Consider the following 15,046-nt stretch of genomic DNA (forward strand, 5'->3'; position numbering starts at 1 on the left):
AGCAAAGATCAGATCTAAATGAAAACATAACATATTTTAAGTTTTTTTGTTTTTATTTCTAGTCCATTGACTTCATAACCATTTTACGAATTGTATACCTGCAAAATACAGTAATCTTATATATTCCCCTGACTATTTCAATATCTGTGCAGAAAATCCTGTCTTCTGTGTGTTTGTATTATGTTGTGTATCAGTGTCAATGAAAAGCTATCACAAACCAATATTTTGTTCCAAGTAATTTATTTTAATGTGTCATCAAATGACCCCTACAAACCTTGTATGGGAAAACTTCACAATAAATAGTGCTTTATGGAAACATTTCTTGAGACGATAAATAATCAATCAATCAATCAGCCTTAATAATGGATCTTGAGCTGGTGAATGTAAGGATTTACGTGGAGAATATTCTAACATGTTATTATAAGAACCACAGCAGTACACGGACAAAAATGAAATTGCATTTCTTCTTTCCATGCTTTTTCTACACTGCATCTACACTGCGGCGTATAGGAAAAAGCTGTACATCTCACAGCAAGTAATATTTGTAAGAGGAAATTAGCAATGTTCACAATTACTTTAAGAATTCTTAAAGGTGCAGTCATGCCAAGTGCAGAATGCGCTCAAATTGTGATGGGTTCAAGACATTTTGATTATTTTCAGCACTTCTTCAGGACCAGAACTATATTAAACCCTAGCAATGTAGTCCTGCTGAGGGAAGAGCTCTTTCTTCCGAGCCAAACATACCCAGCAACACGTCAGAAAGTCTGAAGGTGTTGCACATTGCAACATGCATTCTTCATTTTTATTGATGCCAGCAAGCACTTTAGAAATATTTAATAAGTCTGGCAGTAAATGCCATATTATTTCAGGACAGTGATGCACCCTACATTTGTTGCTGCCAACATATGATTAAGAAAGCAGAGACAATGTCAGTTTGAAGGTAACTTTGCCATCATACTTTAAAAGTATCATGGTAGTAGCTGATAGTATCTTTAAAATCAGCAGGGTGACTGAGATTGTCACCACTGTCAGCGTGAGCTGGGAGGAGAAGTCAGTTTCTGGACAGAAGATGTGTCCTTGCAGCAACACTTAGTGCAGGGTGACTGAGTTCCAAGAGGTCATTTGGAAGAGAGGAATTTATTTATCTTGTCTTTATCTAGTCAAGTCAAGTCACAATCTCCACACAGGGGTCAACTTGCTTACTTTAGATATTGTAGCCTCAGCAGACATTCTGTCTTCTGACTCTCTGAGGATAATGTTCAACTAGTATGGTTTGTCCAGCCAGAGAAAAGCTGCAAACTACAGTGTTGTCACTTTTCATCACTCTCTTACCAAATGCCAGTACAACAGCATGTGAAAAACATGTTGGGGAAGACTTTCAAGTTGCATGTTCCTGTGCTCTGAACTGCCTGTATTGGAGACTGGGAAATGTAACAGAAGGTTTCCAAGAAAAGAGGACATTGAGAAACTTAATCTTCTTTCCACTGAGGCACCCTGCCAGGAAAGACCTACTGTAGGCAAAATTTGGGCGAAAAGTCTCTTCTCAGAAAACAACAAGTTTGTTTGGGGAGGAAGCATAAAGACAACTGGTCATGTCTTTAATTCCTTATTATGTTTTGCTTAACCTTGGCATTAGTGGAGTAATTCAAGCCAGGCTTTCAAAATCTGCCCCAGTGTTTCAAAAAACATGTTGCCTGAAGTTAAATGTATTTTTCAGAGTCATAGCAAAAATGCCATTGGAAAGGCTGAAGCCTGGGAGGTGTGAGGTCACACCATCACCACACCAATAATTTGGCTGGAGAATGCTTTGTGCTAGTTAAATTGGGGACCAGCTAGCCATATTATAGCCAGATTAGCAATGGTGGAGGCTGCTGGAGGGAATGAACACTCAGAAATTAACTTAGATCTATATGGAGATAATGGGATACATATGAATAATTTGGGGGATTTTATCGGTGTACTTTCAAGTTTTAATTAAATCTGCCAGTTTTCTTTTTTCTTTTTATTTTTACTGTTAAACTTGGTGACTTTCCTTCCCTTCCATCTCTTTTTCTCTAACCGCTTTTTTAGTCTTTTAGTTTATCCACCTAACTTTGTAAATTTTTTTTTTTGCATCTTGGTGTTCTGTAGATTTTCTTGTTTTCTCCATAAAGGTTTTTTCCACTTGTCTTTTCCCATCTTTGCTACAACATTATCCCTTTTTTTCTATATTCCTTGCTCCACTCCTAAAAACTTTTGGTTACATCTGCTGTCTGCCATTCCAGAACTGGATCTCCATCTTTCCTCTTCAGTAACACACTGGTGGGAAAGCAATGACCTACTCTTTTTATTTTTTTTCCAACAAGACATTGTTCTTGTCTCCTATTGGGTGAAAGCAGGACCAAGCAAACTTCTTTTCCATTCTCCTCCATGAGGGCCTTTTGCCCTAAGAGATCTGGGTGTGGTGAGCTCAGATAGCCTGCTGATGCTTTCATTGCATGGGCCACAGGGAGGGGATGTACCTTTCATTCCCTCCCCTACAAAGAGCCCTACCACAGCGTCAAGATGATGAGAATCACTGAAGCAGAGGGATGAGCCTTAGGGCGGGAGGGGGGAATAAATAATGGCTTGTTGTCAACCCTCCCTTCTGCATTAGGCTGCCAGATGATTGCTTATTCCTTGCTCCCACCCACACGCTTCATGCCACCACCAGCATTTTTGGTCCTTTGTGGCTGAGGTTGTGGGCTAGTCAGCTGATGAGTCAGCTCCTGTAACCAGTGCTTTTCCAGCTCCCAATGGCAGGGATAGCTTGGGCGGAAGAGTTTCAGCCAGCACTATCTGCCTGGAAGATGGGGGCTGCTTGGGCATGTTAATTGACTTATTTAGAATTTCACCATTCTGTAAATAAAGAGCAGGTTTCCAGGGGTGTGCAATTCATCTCTTCTTGTTCACTTTGCATATGCTCCGATGCAGGAAGTTTTGAAGCTACACCCTGTATACCATCTGGTAGTATGGGAGTGTGGAGTGAATGGGAAATTCAAACTTTGAATAGGTCAGGAAATTCAAAGTTTTGTTCTCACAGCAATTAGCTGCATGTTGGTCTCAGATGGTACTGTAGCTCATCGGGTTAATGTACAAAGCGAATCTTGCGCCACAGCTGAGTTCCCGCGCCACAGCTGAGCTTGGCACTGGGACCGAGTGGGAGAGGAGAAGATCAGAGCTTCGAAATACCTTTGTGCCTCCTCAATGCTGGGCAGGCCTGGGCCTCTTTAGTGCTTCCCAGGGGTCAGAACACCCTCCGGGACTGGCGCATGCAGCCTCTCGCAGCTCATGTCAACTGGGGAACATCTGGCCAATGGAAAATACATCAGGCAGAAGAATGTTCCAGCTGCCCCGTTCCCAGCCTGCCCCGTCCTGCCTTGATTCCATCAGCTCCCGGCTCTGTTGCCGTGGCTGGAGAGCAATCGTTAGGTACTCCAGCTCCTTCTCTCATTCTGCACATCAGGCAGGGGCTATGCTGTGCTGGGCAATTTGAACCACCACATGTGGAAGGCTCAGTCTCAGCTACTGACTAAACAGCTTCACAATTAGTTTTAAACTAATATCTACAGCTGCAGTATTTGCTGTCCTTCTCAGTCTGCCTCATACGAGCATATTTCCAGGCACTCTTCAGTAGTTTTAACCAAGCTAGACCTTAATTTACATTGCACTAGCGAAACACTCTTTTTCTCCTCTTCCAGGCAAAATCTGACCATTTTCAAGTATGTGCAGTATGTTGGGGCAAAAGGAAGAGGGTGAGGGTAGAAGCGATTTTGTGAGTATGCTTGCTGTAGTTTTTATAACTGAGTTATTCAGAAAGCCTTAGGTTTGAGTCTAATGACTGTAATTTGTCACAGTGCTTAAACCCATTTCTAATGAAAGAATACATCTTAGTAGATATTTAAAGTCGATTTATTAATTAAAAAATGATTTATGGTACACTAATCTGAAGTGGCTTGATTTTGGATTATTAGTTGAGGTATCAGTGAACTCTATTACATTTCTCTGGATAATTTTCAGATTAAATAAACTCCACAAAAGGACTAAAAAAACCCAAAACTTATAGGCAGATTTGCAGCTAATCCAAATTACTGGATGTGTGTTCTTTTATATATATAGGTGATGTATAGGTCTTTCAACTACTAGGTGCAAGATATTAAGAGCCGTGGAGGGAGTGAGGAAAGCTTGCAGTTATTATTTGGAAATTGGCATATGAGAAGTCATTGTTTATCCTGATTTCACTTTACTAAATTACTGACTAATTCTTCTTCTAGAATTGCAGATCCAGTGGGACTTGGAAACATGGATTAGCTGCCTGCTTGCATCTCCTTAGAAAATGGAGCAATTGACCACACTGCCTTTGGGTAGGAGAGGTCATGTTCTTGAAAAAAGATTAGAGATAGTTTGCAATCATATAATAGATAGGGGTTATAAAAAGGACTCTCAGAAAGGCAAGGCTTCTTAGGTATCAGCTCTGTGGCCAAACTGGCATGCAGAACATAGCTGAGCAGCAGTATTCTAGCAGCTGTTTACCCTCAAATGCCCATTCATAAACTCATTCCTGCAGTTAGCAATGATTTCTTTGCCAGCTGCCTCCAGAAAACAATGTAATTTGTTTGTATAGGTAAGGTAGCCCAACAGCATTCTCACGTATCTCTTTCCATAGCTAGAAAGGAAAAATTGCCATCTTAATTAAATACTTGCATTAGTTTCCAGTGTTGTTTTTCTCTAGATAAACTTCTTTTGCTTTAGCAGAAGTTCATAAACAGGGACAAAGCCTGTTTAGGCCAGAGTTTATCCTGTATATTTTTAATTTCCATGGGAAGTTGCTGCAGTGATAAGTGAATGGGCACAAATCAGTAACATAAGATTAAAGGTAACATTTTCAGAAGTCTCAGAATGCATTTGAAAGTGTGAGTTATCATCAAAAATGCCTGCAGCTTTGTCTGCACTGGTACTGTTACCCTTGAGGTCACTCTGGAGGCTGTCAATACTCTCCCCTTTGTAGACTGGTCTCTCTGTCTTATCACCACCAGCAGCATTTTGACTGAGCTGAGAAGCTGCAGTGATGCTCAGCACCTGAGGTTAAGCCTGCCTCTACCATGCGAGTGCACCGAGCTCTGACAGTGAGGTCCACCAGCAGTAAAGCCACAACTCTCTGTCCAGCTTCCAACCTAATTCCTCTCCATAAATATAGGCCAGACCTGGAGCAGAGATAAGGCAAATTTTTGGGTGTCATTAATTTAATATCAAAGCTGGGACATCATCTTTTGTGTCAATGGGAAAATGCAGTGCAGAAGGGGAGAGGACTTGTCCTACTACTGGGTGAAGATACACATCAAGGTCAAGGCTAAAGTGTAAAAAGTCCTCATTTTGGATGAAGAAAAGAGTACTTCACAGCCTGTGGGTGCACCTCCAGAATCCCTGAAACTGTCTGTAGCATGTATGGGCACACCTCAACAAGCTTTCACATGTTTAGTGTGTCTAATAATAGCAATGAACTTGCAGGACAGTGTGGAAACTGCATCCCACATTGTGAGTCCTCAGTAGGCTTAGTGCTGTGCCCTCATTCCTATTGTTACTTTATTTAAGCTGGATTATAAAGCTGGTTTGGGCAAGCCTGTTTGAGCTGCCATTAAATGAAATGTGTCTGCACACTAATCCTCACAAAATATCAATGAGCAATATAGTCACCATAATTTTTTTTAATTGTAGGCTTCAAAGTAATTTAACAGCTTTTGAAAACTTTATTTCAGGTAATTAGTGCAAATAATTAATGATGAAACAACAGTTGCTTTCATAGCGTTAACTGCTTGTGAAAATAGGCCAAGCCCCCACTTTGTTGGGTAAAATTGACTTACCATAAGAGGAGAAATATTTTAAACTTTTTTCTCTAAATTCCCCACTGCCTATTATTACCCAAAGTCATTCCAGCTACCACCTGCAAGGCATGTTCTTGCAACAGATTGCTATATTGGTCATTTGTAGGATACTTAGCTAAAATAAAGTAGACTTTTCTGACCTAGGAAGAAGTTCTTACTAAACTTGTTGTACTTTAATAGTATTCCTTGAGAATCAATTCATAAGCCTGTTTCCTGGTTTACTATTTCCGTATGGTTGTGTTTCTAACAGAGCAGCAGGACAATGTTAAATTCAGGGCAATCACATTTGCTGTTTATTGAATCTAATGTTTGTTTGACTGTTTACCATGACTTTTAAATATCTTAATTAGCATAATTCACAGTAGCGCCTGTTTGGTGAACCTGGACCTTTAAGATAATAAAAAGGAACAGGCTAACTAAATATTTGCAAAAGGTGCCAGTATCATTTAAAATAATTGTAGAGCTATTTAGCTTCAGGGGTTTTTTTAATTCTACTCAGGCAACATCGTTCCATCCAGATAAAACTTGAAGCTATATGTTTCTTCCCTGATCAGACTGAAATAAAATAGTCCCATGACATATTTGGGGGAATCCCATACAATAATATGCGTGTGCCTTATATCTGTGAGAGCTGAAAGGATGAGCTGCCTCTTTAAAAAGCTTCGGTGAACCTGTATTGTTGTAGTAAGCTCTGGTAGGCGAGGGGTTGCGTGACTGCAGCAGACTCATTTGTGACCTCAGAAAAGTGGTTATGAAAGTGATCTCTTGATCAGAGGAATAGAGCTCTGCTGCCTGCCAGACCAGCAATGCAGAAATGAGCCTCCTCCCTGCAAATCTGCCCCGGCAGGAAAAAAAGCATTCCTCTTTTGGATGCAGAGTAATGATTCCTCTGAAAAATTCTTGGGCTTGAAATGAAGTGTGCTCTAGAGTATGCACTACCTCCAGTTAAAATTCACATTTTTTAAAAAAGATCAAGATCATCTTTGCTTTTTACGATTTGTAGTTTTCACTTTCTGCCTTAAACCTACTCCTATTTTCCGTAATGTAGACCTAGTAAGTCTTGTTTCAGTGGTTATTTGACTTACTCTGGCAGTAAGCCACAGTGTATATCCAATGGAGATCATATTGTACCTGGTGAAAATGCAATAGAAACTAGTATTTATGTCACATGATGAGCACAAAACGAGTCTGATGAATCAGTACGTAAGAAATCACTGTTTTTCATCCAGAGACCTGAGACAGAATAAGAAGCACTAGAAGTAATTTATGTCTCATAGTTCTCCTTATACACACTATTCACCTGGCACTGATCACTCAGTGAAAGCTGCAATTGGCTATTACTGCCTAGAAAGTTGAAGCCATAATCCTATATGTTTCAATGAGTACAAGATTCTTGTCCTTATTCCATAAGGAATACTCATTATTTCTTTTGTAGCTTGCTTTGGGCAAGGCAGCAGGCACCTTTATAGGAGTCAGACTTGCCTGTTCAAGTCAATGACACATACAGAAAAGTTGAAACTGGAGAAAAGGTTATATTTTATTAGCTAGGACTTTGTTTCTGAAATACAGAACATTGGTTTTCCTTATCTTCAAATGGGACAAGTCTGATAAGAGCTCTGTGCCTGCCTTGTAATTTTATCACTATATCTAAGTATTCTCTGGTTTTAAAAATTGAAAAGCAAATCAAAGCAGGGAGAAAATTTACAGTCTTAGAGCATTTGAATATTACCTTTCCAGCCTTTTACAAAGACAAAATTTTTTATTACACTTAAAAAATCTGAAGGTCCTAATTCTGGCTGTTGACCTAGGGACCACGTCACTTTTAGGAAACTTAATTTCTCTGGTGCTGTATGGGAGAGAAAATGTAAGCCCACTACTGGTCTGTTTAGGGTCTTTGTCATCTGCTTGGGATCTTTTTCCGAGTACGGAACATGACTGTCAGGAAAGGCAAAGCAAAACCTTTGTGAGGAAGTGAAAAATAAAGGTTATTGTAGTAATTGAATACATTGTGTGCATGCATTTTCTACTTCTACAGAAGGTTCCTGTTCTGCAAAGGAATTTATTTTTGGACAAACCATAGTGTCTCCTCTGCCTTATGAGAGATTTCAGTTGTGAACAATGTCCATCTCTATGAGTAGCTCTGCAGGACTAGTTTTTAAATGCATACATTAAAATATTAATGTGGATAAAAACATATTTAAGAGATCCAGAGATTTTAACATTATCAGTTGAGGCTTCTGACAGTTCAGTTTCTGACTTCTGTTGTCAGATAGTTCTTAATTTTGATCTTTTAGGTACGATTGTCATGCTACTGTTTTTCTTCATTATTCCAAAAAGTTCTGGAGTACAGCTCAGTGTTTTAAAATTACCGTGGAAATTGACTCTGAAATAATTTTTTTAAAAACTTTTAGATAATGTCCCTGATGTTTTACTTGCCCTAATCTTGTCTCAGCATGTATTTTTACTTCCTGAAGTAGAAAATCCAACACTTAAGGACCTCCTCTCATGCATATTTTTCCCACTGCACATTATATGATTTAACTTCTCAAGGCTTCATGCAATCAGTGTCATCGTGGCAGCCTCCACAGGCAGCAGAAGACACCAAGCAGAGCAGCTCTGCCTTAGAAAGAGAGTGCTGCGTTCTGTGGGGTGTGTGTGTCGGTTGTTGTGCGGCAGTGTGCTGTGATATCCAGCCAGTTTAAAGGTGGAGATTCCCATATTTCCTCTGTCAAGCATGTTTGCTTCTTTAAAGTACACTGGAAAGCAAATGTGTCTTTGCTTTTAATATTGGACACAGTAAGGCTGCTATATAAAGCAGATATTAAAGAATTGTTCTTGCAGTATTCCTGACTCCAAAACTGTTGGATCCAGATTTGGTTTTCTGGGTAACACATGCACATCCTGTGCACTAAGGTCTCAGTGTGAATATTTTAGATGCAGTGTTTATTTCATCTTAAAGGTTTCCTTTATCCTCTCCAGATCGTGTTCATTGGCTATTTTTAGACGGTCTCTTGGATGATATACTGGTCTACTGACACATGCTCTTTCAACTCTCTTCTGAGAGATACTGACTTAAATTCCTCATGAAACCAGCAGGTGTGAATTTAGACTGTGTCTTTCCATGCAGAATGGTGCAACAAAAATTATAAAAGCACAAGAAATTGAGGAGTGGAAGCTCAGGAGATGGTCTGTTTGAATCATAGTCCTGGAAAAGAGGTTATCAAATCCAAAAAGGGCTAGCAAAGATCATGTAAATCTCACATGAGTTAGTCATTGTCAGGTTGCTTTAATCAAGAAAGGGGAGAGATGCTTTCTTATGCATTTTCCTAGTTGCATTTATTTTCATGCTTGATCTTCGATTTGAGTTTCTCCTTCAGTGATTGATTACTAAGTGCTCTAAATTATAGATCTAAATTGGAGGGGGTAAGATGATGCACATCTTCTGTAGCCAATAGAGACTAAATATGTTCTGATATTCTCAAAGTAAACCTGTTATCAGGACTTCATTGCATTCCTTCTGTAAGATGCAATTCTTACAATCACCTTTCCAAAAGTGGAAAAGATTCCAGTAGGCTTCAACTGCTTATGAACACACATAGCTTTCCTCTTAGCTGTCTTTTCAGTAACAATGGATTTTGGTCTCATTACTTATGTTTCTGAAAAATGGTTCAGACTCAAGTTTATTTCAATAGGCTGTTTATCACTAAAGGATGTTTTTTGTTGTTTTTGGATGCAATGATTAGTCACAAGCTGCTCTTTCATCATATGCTTAAATTTAGTCACATACAGGCATTCTCATAAGGTTCTGATTTTTCTTATTGTCACTTCTGTGATATACTTTGTTTCACGTCACAGATGCTGCTATTGTGCATCTGTTGTTTATTTTCTGTCTGCAACAAATTTTGTGGCCAAGGCCATGGCATTTCAGTGAGAATATAACAACGTAAGAGATGCACTACTGTGTCACACCAGTGGTCCATCTAGCCTGGTATTCTCGTCTTCAAAATTACTGTTTTTTGTCTACTTTAAAGCATTCTTGTGCTGGTGTTACAGGGCACTTCACAGTCCTCATATTGTGGGGTTGGACAAACAGCAGTCCTGCATTCAGTTTATCCACTGACCTTATAATTTATACACTGACCTTATAGTTTATACACTGACCTCTGTTATATCTCACCTCATCCTTCTCAGAAAAAAGTCACAGCCATTGTAGCCTCTCCTCAAAGGGCAACTGCCTCAGCTGTGGACATCAGTGTCCATTGATATATTATTTTCATTGGGAGAATCAATCCTGAAAAAATGGTCTAATAACAATGAAAAAGTATGAGCCACATCAAAAGAGTACAACACTCTTGGGCCATAGAGAGTGAAAACACTGGGAATTCAGAGGATATAGAGAATCCATTTCTTAAATTATATCTGGACAAGGGAAAAGATGAACAGCTATTCAGACAAGAAGCCATTATGAAGGATGTTTTGAAGAATGGGGAAACTCTTCTAGTATATTTGATAGGTCATATGGTCCATAGATCCTAGAATCAGTGTGTCCTGATGTGCTGTTCCTCTGATTATGTATCTATCCCATGATCAGTGGCATTTGCTGAGATCCTACAGATCCCACTCAAGCAATCAGGGTGTAACAGGTCAGAACACACTGCAATACACTTAAGGTTAATTGTGGATCAGTTTGGTGAAGTCATGAATGAAAATATAAAACTACATCTATTGTACGTTCTGACGTCCTTAACTCTGGAACTAACCAATGTTAAACAGACTTTCTAAATACTGTACAGTTCTCTGAAATTATTTTTTTTTTACCCTAAACTTATGCTGGATATCATGATTTTGATTAATAGACATGTAATTTAAAAACTTAAAGGTGTAAGGAAGAAGTATTAGAATCATCTTAATTTTTTGTGAATGATGTGGGTATTGATTTGAAAGTGGAATAAGTAGACGGCAGATTTCTTACTCATGGTTACTGATAACTCAGGCTTGCAATCCATTTTGTAGTTTGAGAATAACCCATTTTTACTTACCGTTTATGTGTTTATTCAGAAGGGTGTGCAAGCAAATACTCAAACAAGATAACATATTACAGCTTAATTAAAGAATGGAATAGTACACAGATAGAATTAAGGCCCCAGGACTGAACCTATAAATGAATAAGTTTCCGTGATCAAATCATCATATTTAATGTAGTAGAAAATGAAATGAAATTGTGGAGACAAACAGGAAGACTGTTACTTGGAATAAGTCTTATATCTTGGGGTAATTTCAGAGGACTGCATGTCTTCAGCAGTCTTGTAGCCAATATAGTCTACCAGACCAACTGATAGCTCAAATATTTACTCACAGCGATGCAAACAGATCTCTGAAATATCTCCTTTGCCAAGGCACAATGTAGGGCTGTCTGTTGGGGAGATCATCTGTTGAGTCATATGAAGAGAGAAAGGTTGCAACAGTAAGCTACAGAGAAGAAATGTGTTTTCTAGACAAGTTCTTTTGAGCCTGTTGTTTGTATAGCTAGCACACAATTTCTTTCATGTGGAGCTTTTCTTTGGATCTGTGATCCCTCAAAAATTATGGGATAGGGGACATGTTATAGTCCCAGACTACGTTTAAATTTGACATACAAGTGTGACTTCTTATGAGATACAGATAGAATAAACCCGCAAAAAACAAAAGAAGAGTTAATAACTTATTTTGCATATTCTCCATATACATGCACATTTTATAAAAGCCACTTTACCATTCTCAACTTTTCTTAAATTATTCTGCACTTTTACAAACCAAGAATTGTGAAAACAGGACATGTCCATCCAGAATTTAACCTAATGTTCATTCACCTAAAACATTAAGCTACTCCTCATCTTACAAAATTAATCCTGTTTGTAATCAAAAAATGAAAGCTTTCCTGGAGGGAATGAGAAAGGTCCATTGCTAGGAATGCTCAAAAACTGAGTAGCCTTCCTAGCTGAAGTTAGCTCTGCTCTGATCAGGGTGAGATAGATCAGATGACCTACAAAGGTGCCTTCCAACCTACAACTTCCTAAGTTTTTGTGATTCCCTATCCTGACTCAGTTAACAGACCTGGGCTCCCCACAGGTGAACCACTTTCCTAAATCTTCACAGAACTCCTTGCACTGCAGCACTGAACATTTGCAGGCAAATCTCAGGTTCTCAGCTTGCCTCATGTAAACTCTATTTCCCAAAGGCACACAGACCTCTTTTTCACATGCAAGAAGAAAAATACCCTGAGCTAGTGACCTCTGTAAGAAGTCCTCGGTTTGTGCGTCTTCTTTCACTTGCACCTAGACTCTGATGCTGCCTTTTTGCTGGACTACTCGGTGCTGCTTGCCCAGGCATCCCACTGCATCCCAAGGACTCTGTCGATCATGAGTTCCAACCCCAAACCGATTCTGTTTCCTACACAACCTTGCTCGACAGTCAGGTCAAGAGGCAAAAGATGAGACTGATGGATTTTAGAGGGCAGAATGAAGAAGATAGTGGTTGTTTTTCTGGGAACTGGAGGAAAGAACACCAGGACTTCCCCAAGGCAAGAGGCTTGTCCTTCTCCCTTTTTTGCCTGCTGGAAACCCTGTCTGAGATTTCATCCTTAACATATTGTCAGATCACCACTAAGTTTTCTAATGAGCCTCATCTCTCAGAGCTGATGTTTGCAGAAAGACTATAGGAATGCCAGCTTTCCTCCTCTTTTTTTTCTGTATTTCTGTAGAAATAATTTCCACGTGTACTTTTATGCACAGACAGCGCTGGCAGCTGGATTACTGTTTTAGAAAGTTTATCTGCTCTTCAATGATATCTGAAAACACAAAACCCTCCGGTGGAATATAGTGAAACCGACCGTATCGATGATCGCTCCGGCAGAGTATTTTACTGTTTGCAAAGGGATTTGACTTCGGGGAAACACTCTTCACAGTGGGCACAGCGGGCTCTCTCCCTTCTCCCTTCTGCACGAGGGTTATTTTTCTGATCCTTTACTCTAAGCTCCTTCGCTTTTTTTAGGCAACTTCCAGATATCTGATACAGTATATAATGAGGAATTAGGTTCCATTACACGAAGGCTTAACCTTCTCGAAAAGCATTCAGCGCTTGCCAGGAGTCATCAATATTTAACAGCTGTTGTTATTATGAAATACTTCACAGGGTAATGCGGCTCGTCTGCTCGCACGCAAGGGTTTGAACGGCGGCCAGGCCCCTGTCAGAGCCGCCGGCAGATTGACAGGCGGCGAGGCTTGCGTGACAGCGGGGCCGGGGTTAGTCAGCACTCTGCCTCCTCCGCAGCGGGGACTTCTCCTCCCCCTCGCCCGCCTTCAAAAGGGCTCCTCCGGACGCGCTGCCACACGGGCTGGGGGCTCAGGACAGCGAGCCGGCCCCGGGGAGAGGAGGGCAGCCCGGCCAGGGCATCTCTTTGGTGCCCCTCTAGCGTGGATGAGGCTCGCTGGGAAAGGGGAGCAGTGGTTCTGGAAGAAAGAGAGGATGGGATCTGGAAAGCAAAAGGGTTCGGTTTGTACCTTAAATAAATGTCATGCTGTACTCGAGAAACTTCAAAGGGAAGTCAGATTTCAAAGCATCCCTTAAGAAGAAGCAGACTGAGAAAACCGCCAAGTTGAGAAGAAAAACTCTGCATTACTGCTAGCGTAATTTCATCTGGCGTTCTGGTAGCCTCCGCAACAGGACCAAGCACCATATAGCTTTTATTCAGCTTTTATGCATTTTGGTGCTAATTTCTTTCCCAAAGCATTTGTACAACCTGTGTGCTGTGGCCTTTCAGAGTGCAAATGTCCCTTCCATGCTGTTCAGCAATGTATGAAAACTGTTCCTTACGCTGTGCATTTTTTAATTTTAGTGTTCATCTAATGACCCCCATCCTAGCTATCACTCGGTGTTCTCTGTAGCACAGCCAGAGGAAACAGACCATTTCAGTTCATGCCTCTAGGTTTGTTAAGCAGAATTGCTCGTACTGAGTGTTTCCGAGTCAATTTGCTTTGTTTTCTTAGTATTCAGAGTAACACGCATAGCTGATTCTTCCTGCAGCTAGAAGATCCAGGAAGAGAGACCCTGTTCCCACTTCCTTTCGAGTAACACTTACCAAACATAACATTTGCACGCTTAAAGCAGTGTCTCTGAACCTGCAGTCCGGATTTGGCTATTTTCATCCACCTGTTTCAAGAAACAATTTAACCCCTGGGCATCGTTGGAGAGAACCAGTAGTCCTTGTAGGAGGGCCTGAAACTGATTCACCAGCCTGAATTTGAAGAATACTGTGTAGTCCCCTTCCTACACCCCAAACGAACCCAGGCAAGGTGTTCAGTTCAGAAGCAGCATCCCTTCACTGCTCACTTCTTGCCTGTACTGTTGCTTGATGCAGGCACCTGGGGCAGCTGCAATGCAGTTTGCCCCCATGTTAGTCTTTTACACGGCCTAACTTAGCAGCCAGTTTTGCTGATTATTTTCTGAAGAATGAAGGCTGTGATTGTGCAGGATGAGGTACAGAAACACTCTGGAGAATGTAATCCCATGGGTTTAAAAAGTATGGTTTTATGAGACTCCTGAAATCTCCATCCCTTTGAACTAAAGAGTATCCTGCAATGAATAAATGTTCTGTTATTTCTGGGAGAAAGGGAATGGCTGGCTTCATAATGCTTCTATAGACTGTGCTAGGCAGCTTTTCTCTTCTTTACAATATTCCAGATTTGGTTTTCAAGCCAAGGTGTTTGCAAATGCAGATAGCAATGCTCCTATCAGAACTGGAGGCTTAAAAGAGTTTTTACATTGTTCTGGGCAGAGACCGTGCAGCTGTGAAAGGCGCAACAGCCCCTATCTAAGACTGCCCCATACTCATTCAGCCAGTCTTGTAGTTTCCTCTGTGGACTTTTTTTTTCCATTAATTTACTGTCAGTTGTAAACTCTACATTATTTTTTTTTTGTTTCCACTCCTTTCACTGCTTTCAGATTAGAAATTGAAGCAGTATCCTCAGGTCTTTAACCTGTCTTCCAGGAAATTGCATTGGCCATTTTATTTCTTATCTTTTGTCTCCCTCCTCTTCTTCTTCCTAGCCCCCTTTCCCCTGTATATTTCCACAGTGCTGTCCTTTGTAGGGCCCAGCATTACAATATTA

General features: G+C 40.4%; 1 protein-coding gene across 6 annotated transcripts in view; it reads left to right on the plus strand.

Annotated features, from left to right (window-relative positions):
* The window catches only part of AHRR (aryl hydrocarbon receptor repressor), an 82,724-nt gene that overhangs the window by 37,212 nt on the left and 30,466 nt on the right, over positions 1 to 15,046 (plus strand). The window contains exon 1 of one of the 6 annotated variants that reach the window (XM_023921719.2): positions 4,293 to 4,382. The exons of the other annotated variants lie outside the window; for them this stretch is intronic. Coding sequence (XP_023777487.2) covers positions 4,355 to 4,382 — 28 coding nt within the window. The 5' untranslated portion in view covers positions 4,293 to 4,354. Of the gene's footprint in view, positions 1 to 4,292; positions 4,383 to 15,046 lie in introns of those variants that run through there. 6 annotated transcript variants of the gene reach the window in all.

This window comes from Cyanistes caeruleus, chromosome 1 (genome assembly GCF_971803275.1).
Source record: "Cyanistes caeruleus chromosome 1, bCyaCae1.hap1.1, whole genome shotgun sequence".
NCBI classification, from domain to species: Eukaryota; Metazoa; Chordata; class Aves; order Passeriformes; family Paridae; genus Cyanistes; species Cyanistes caeruleus.